General features: G+C 35.4%; 1 protein-coding gene across 2 annotated transcripts in view; it reads left to right on the top strand.

The window, feature by feature from the left end:
* Positions 1-6,625: 6,625 nt before the first annotated feature.
* LOC106310261 (tropinone reductase homolog At1g07450-like) overlaps positions 6,626-6,856 on the top strand; it is a 5,024-nt gene continuing 4,793 nt past the window's right edge. For both annotated transcript variants that reach the window (XM_013747501.1, XM_013747500.1), the window contains exon 1: positions 6,626-6,690. In XM_013747501.1, coding sequence (XP_013602955.1) covers positions 6,626-6,690 — 65 coding nt within the window. The remainder of the gene's footprint in view (positions 6,691-6,856) is intronic.

The following is a 6,856-nucleotide window of genomic DNA, read 5'->3' as shown; positions in this document are numbered from 1 at the left end:
CCCTAACCTCTCGGCCTCATTTAGCATAGGAGTTACAGTCTGACCAGAAGCAAAGATAGATGACTTAGAGGCGTTTATATGTAGCCCAGAGATCCGAGCAAATTGATCCATGACTTGCAACACCCCGCGGAGTGACCTGCTAGTACCATCTGTGAATACTAGTATGTAATCTGCAAAGCTAAGATGGGTAAGCTTCACTTCCCTGCATTGAGGATGATAATCAAACTGCTGCGCTTCTGCTGCTTTATTCAACTTCTTGGACAGAACATTGTTCAGTATGACGTACAAATAAGGCGAAAGCGAGCAGCCTTGTCGAATTCCTCTCGCACTCGTGAAGAAACCTTCTAGACTACCATTGATCGACACCGAGAAAGCAGCTGTCGAGATACAAACCCTAATCCAGAGTATAAACTGCGCAGGTACACCCATGGCTTTCAGAACAAATGTGATAAAAGACCACCGAACCGTGTCAAACACCTTGGAGATATCAAATTTTATCGTAGCTCGATTGGAATTGATGGTTCTGTGGTAGCCACTCACGAGCTCAGTGGCTAGTAGGACATTCTCCAAGAGTAGTCTACCTTTGATGAAAGCAGTCTGATTTAGCTCTATTGCCTCTGGGAGAATTTCTTTGAGCCGAGAGGCAAGGATCTTTGAGATGATCTTGTACAAGAAGTTGCAGCAAGCTATCGGTCGATACTCCTTCATAGTCTGCGTTCCTTCGGTTTTAGGTATGAGCGAGAGGGTCGTTACATTGATTCCCGTGGGTAAGAATCCATATAAGAAGAAAGACTGCACTGAGACAACAAATTCCCTTCCTACAATAGACCAGGCTGCTACGAAGAACTCTTTGGTGAAGCCGTCTGGGCCAGAGACCTTATCACTTGGCAGAGCATGCAAGGCAGAAACAATTTCTTCTGCTGAGACCAGAGCTACAAGACTAGCAACTGATCCAGCAGAGCAGCGATACGATAACAGTTCCTATAGGAGTGGGAGGGAGTCACCTTCAGAGTCCATATCCTGCACTTGGAAAAAATTCTGAAAATGCATGACTGCCTCCTTCTTTATGTCTGGAAGATTTGTGAGCGTTTCACCCGCCTCATTGACAAGAATTGTAATGGAGTTCGAAGCATTCCTAGTCTGAACCGAGCGGTGGAAAAGAGTCGTGTTCTGATCCCCTGCTCCCATCCATCTTACGCAAGACTTCTGTCTAAAAAACTTCTCCTCTATTGAAGCCAACTTGTTCCATCTCGCTGATGCCTCAGCTTCTGCAGCAAGTGTAACAGGGGTTGGATCCAGCAGTACCACAGTTTGACAATGGCACATCTCCTCAAATGCAAGCTTTGTCTTGTTTGGTAGATTCCCGTAGTGAGTCTTGTTAAGGAGTCTCATTTCGAACTTGAGGAGCTTTAGCTTGGCTTGGAATCTGCTCAAAGCTGAGCGGGAGTGATGAATTTCCTGAGTCGTCTCCCACACTCTTTTAACAACTTGGAGGAACTCAGCATGCTCGGTAAGGTAGTTGAAGAAACGAAACGGTTTGCGGGCTTCATTGTGGTTACCAGTAATATGAACCACACATCTTGCATGATCAGATATGCCTCCAGCCTCGAATCGTGCTACTGACTGTGGAAAGTCTCTAAACCAAGCCGCGTTTATCAAAGCTCTATCCAACTTCTTGCCTATAGGATCCTCATCTCGCTCTATCCAACTTCTTGCAAAACATTTTTTATTAAAGAGCACAAAATTAATGTATCCTTAATGAATAATATATTTAATAAAAATGAAAATAAATATTTTTAAAATTGTTATTTTAAATTTTATACTATAAATCCTAAATTCTAAACCATAACTCTAAATTCTCTCTTCCCCAAAATATACTTCAAATATATATTAGTTAATTAATTTTAACGGTATATGTGATATTTAATAAATATTCTTTTAGTTATTTTCTTTTTATGTGCTATCTAACAATACTAAAAGGCTAATATACTCAATGAGGAGGCATGCCACGTCCTCAAAAAAAATCTAACAATACTAAAAGGCTAATATACTCAATGGGAAGACATGTCACGTTCCTCAAAAAAATCAACCAATCATGAAGTCCCTTTTTGCCATGTCATTCTATCTATGTATAACAAAACGGGCTCACCATGTTGGACTGTCAACACTTTCGTAATGGCCCATTGTTGACACCTAGGGTACTATCAAAGTCGAACATATCAACTCTTCCACTCCGTCTTCTTTATTCCCATTCTCTGAAAATCAACGTTATCACATTAATCCTTGATCAATTAATTGTTTTCTTTACTCCCCTCTTTGTGAATTCGTTTCACTTCCCTTTGTTTTTTTTTCTGTATAAATCCAACCAAAATCCAAAACATCCACTGAAGAAGTTGAAGCTGTGGCAATGAGATCCAACGGGAAGTCTCCTGTCTCCACCTTAAAGTATCCAGACGAATGGGAACTGTGGTTCCGGTTAATCCATTTCGTTGGAGCTGTTTGGTAGATGTGTGGTTGCAGAGTTGCAGAAACGGGGCAAAGTTTATTCTGAGTATCTCGAGGCTTTCTATTTCACGTAATCTTCCTTTCCTTTTTCAAACTATACTTAAATCGCTATAATTGATAAGATAAGCGTTTAATAATGTACAAAATGTGATTATTATTTAATAAGTTGCAGACATAGATTCTATATAATTTGTGTATTTCATTTGTACAACTGAGATAAATAGATTTCAGTATTGAAGTTGTGATTTTGTTTTGATGTGCCTGAGCAATATGTTGTAAAATATATACTGGGATTGATTTGCTTTAATTTGAGTTGTTAGATGTCAGCCAGAGGTATTCGGCCAGATTCGGCACCCTCGCTCATCTCCTCTCATGGATTCTCTTATCTCCTCTCAAGAAGGATACACAGATCAAGCAGTTGAGAAGAGAATTGGCTCAGTTGCTCGAGTCTGGGCAGACCCAGACTGCTCTGATCCGGGTAAGCAATCAAAAATCGGATCTTTTCATTCATCCATCAGTGTAGAGTGATTATGCATATGAATGATTGTTTTTTTTTGTCTCAGGTGGAGCATGTAGTGAGAGAAGATAAGACAGTGGCTGCTTATGAGCTCATTGATATATACTGTGAGCTTATCGTTGTTCGTTTGGTTGTCATTGACTCACAAAAGTAAGTTCAAATATCCTAAGTTTTGTACTTTTTTGTTTCTTAATGTGTAATGTGTTGTTGATCATTGTTTGTTGGTGTGGTCTTTGCGTCCAGGACGTGTCCTAATGATCTTAAGGAAGCTGTTGCGAGTGTCCTATACGTTTCCAAAAGGTTATCAGATGTCGCGAAGTTAGCTGATGTCGTTAAGCATTTCTCTGCTAAGTATGGCAAAGATTTTGTTTCAGCTGCTGTTGTGTTGCAGTCAGATTCTGGTGTGAGCCGCTTGGTGAGTTTTGGTTGCTTGTGTTGTTGTTTTCCTTTCTCTGATGTTCGTAGGAGAGAGGCATCATTCTTGATGATGATGATGATGGTGGTGATTCTTTCTGTCTCTATGTATACTTAGTTGGTGGATAAACTGTCGGTTAAAGCTCCTGATGGTCCAACGAAGAACAAAACTTTGAAAGAGATTGCTACGGAGCATAATGTAACATGGGAACCAGAATCTTTGGTTGAGCCAGATCCAAAGGAGACTGTATTGATGGTCAGTAACTACATCTTCATTTCATAGCCTAAGCTTCACCAATCTGTTTCTTTAGTATAAGTTTCCTCAATGGCATTTTCAATTTCTTTGAGCAAAGTGGAGCAAGTTCCTCTCAGTCCGTGAGTGGAATAAACTCATATTCTTCAAGAATCCCAAACAATCAACTTACAGAGTTTCAAGCTCCATCTACTGATAACGTGGAGCATAACTTATATGAAACTGGCGGAATATCTTCCAGTCGCACTGCTTCTACTGATCACTATCGTCAAGATCCAAGACCTTCTGGTTAGTTTTTTTTCATAAAAAAAACTTTTTGTTTAATGTTTATTCTGTTTGTGTTGAAGCGTTAGAACAAATCGTTTCTTCTGCCAAGAAGCAGTTACAGGGAAGAAGAAGATCAATCCACTACCAGGGCAGAGCTTTCTAAGAAAAATGTTGATGAACAATCAGAAAATGCTTCTTGGAAGAGAGGTCATTCTCGAGATAACTCATTGGAGAAGAGGCAGAGTGATTCCTTTGCTAAAGTAGGCAGAGCGAAGCAGCAACCAATTAAAGATGATGTCAACGGTAGCTGTTCAGAAGATGTTCAGCTGAAGAAACAGTCAAGCTTGGCTTCATCGAGTTCACACACAAGCTATGTTTCTGATGACAATAACGTCATCTTTGAGGATAAACGATTCCAGAGCACTGTTGAAGATACAGAGAGAAAGAGTCATGGTCATGATGTTGCTCCGGTCATGGTCACGGCTGATAAAAGTATATTATCAGTTTTTTTTATGTTGCCTTAGTATCTCAGTTAATTTTTTAAAAATAAAAAGTAATCTATAAATATAAAGGATATACTCCTTTTAGTATTAGTAGATTATTTATGGACTGAGTTTGATTTATAAATATTTTATAAATGATTTTAAACATTTTTAAATGATTTATAATGTCAGTTTTAGTTTTTCAGAAATTTAAAGTATTTATGAAAATAGTTATCTCTTAAACATAAATTTAAATAATGATATCAAATTTGGGGTAAAAGCTCAAATTAAAATTCTCTCAGAAATCATAGCATACATTTGTTTCTCCAAAAATTCTTAAAAAGGATGTTCATGTCTAATTGCAGCTTCTAATGTTTTTTCCTTCCATAGATTTAAATTTATGTTTTCAAAAGAAATTTTGTTTCATACACTATTATGCGTTGTATTTAATTAGAAAACAGTTTATCCATAATTATGTTTCAATTTACAGAAGTCCAACGCCAAATAAGACTTATTTACTATAATGTTATCAAAATTATATTAGAACAAATTTACAAAAACAACATCTACACATTCTAAGAAGAGTTTTTTTTTTTTGGTTTACCCCAGAGGTTTGTAGGTTCACCAGCCAATTATAGCTTGTCATATCATATTTAACTTTTTTTTTAGAAAAAGCAAAATAACAAAAATTTGCTAAGAAATATTGTGTTTTTAAAATAAAAAAATAAAAATAAATTAAAAAAATAGTACTAGCTGCAAAAATGAGTTTTTTTTAAAAACATTATTAACGATGTCGATAAAATTACACTAAACCCTAAAGTCTAACCATTAAACCCAAAACCTTTGGGTAAATCCTAAACTCTAAATCATAAACACTAAACAATAAATCCTAAACACTAAATCCTAAACGCTGTCAGCAAAACTCTAAATCTTAGCCCTAAACCCTAGGGTTTAGGATTTACCCTATAGTTTAGGGTTTACCCAAGGGTTTAGAGTTTACCCAAAGATTTAGGGTTTACCCAAGAGTTTAGGATTTACCCAAGAATTTAAGGTTTAGTTTTTAGGGTTTAATGTTTAGGATTTAGGGTTTATTGTTTTGATGACAACGTTAACAATGTTAAAAAAAATTGTACTATTTTTTATTTATTTTTACTTTTTATTTTATTTTTAAATATACTTTGGAAAATTCTTATTATTTTGTTTCTTTTTTTTCAACTACTGAATATGAGCTCGCAGACTTTTATTGGTCGGTGAATAAATAATTTTTCTAAGAAATATCAAAGTACGGATCAATAATTTTTCTATATTTAAATTATTGGTCACTAATAATAGTATTATTACGTCACTTCCAATTAGTATTAATATTATTTTATAATTTAATATTTTTACTATTTAATAATGCATAGACAAATTTTAAATGGTTTCAGTTCTAAAACATTTATCAATCATCGATTTAATAAAATTTACGTAAAACAATAATAATAAATGCACGTGCATTATTGAACAAATTTTTTTGTTCTGATGTGTTTACTTTTATGAAATTTTGATCCGTAAGATGTTTCAAATCTTATACAGAAGTAAAGTTTGCCAAGCATAATAAAAGAAAAGTAATTCAAACTATCTTCCTAATTTTACTGTGATAGTCAGATTACTCTTTTTCATTTCATATAATAGAAACTTTTTTGAGATTAATATAAATAAAATTTTAAAATTAAATTTCCTCATTTATACAAAAGCTTTACCATGAATGTAAAAATAGTAAGTTGCAATTGATCAAATAAACACAATTAATCTAAAATTAAGATGATAATATACTTGTGATAAAATATGAAAAAAAAATTAAAAGTATATTATCAGCGCGTAGCGGAAAAACAATCTAGTTTTTGTAATAATTTTTTTAGTGCTATTAGAGTGTTTTCATCTTAATTTTTACTCCCATTCCATCATGTGTTAGCTCGGCGGTGCCATTTTTACGCGTTTACTCTATGCATTGATTAAGTTCGCATACAAATCTAAGAGAAGAGTATCTCTGTCGTAGCTACCACGTGTTACAAGTAACACACTGAACGAGAGCCCCATTTTGGTTCTCTTGTCTCTTACGTTACTTACATTTCCTAAACAATTTTTTCAACGAGATTTGCATACATAGAACTCATCGGTCTTATCACTTCTGTCTGATACTTTACAATGGATAGCCGGTGGAGTCTCCAAGGTATGACCGCTCTTGTTACCGGTGGAGCCAGGGGGATTGGGTTCGTCTTCTTCTTCTTCCAAAATGCTTTTTTTCTTTGCTTCTTTCGTGGTTACAATTTCATCTAAAGACAGAAACAAAGGTTAAAATGCATGAATGCTTGAGAATTTGATTTACTTCATGTTGAATACGAGTTTGGTAGGTTGAATGATAGTGAAATGAACTCG

The sequence above is a fragment of the Brassica oleracea genome, chromosome C8 (assembly GCF_000695525.1).
Source record: "Brassica oleracea var. oleracea cultivar TO1000 chromosome C8, BOL, whole genome shotgun sequence".
NCBI lineage: Eukaryota > Viridiplantae > Streptophyta > Magnoliopsida > Brassicales > Brassicaceae > Brassica > Brassica oleracea.
The sequence above is the reverse complement of the archived record's forward strand: the minus strand, read 5'-3'. Positions and strand labels throughout refer to the sequence as shown.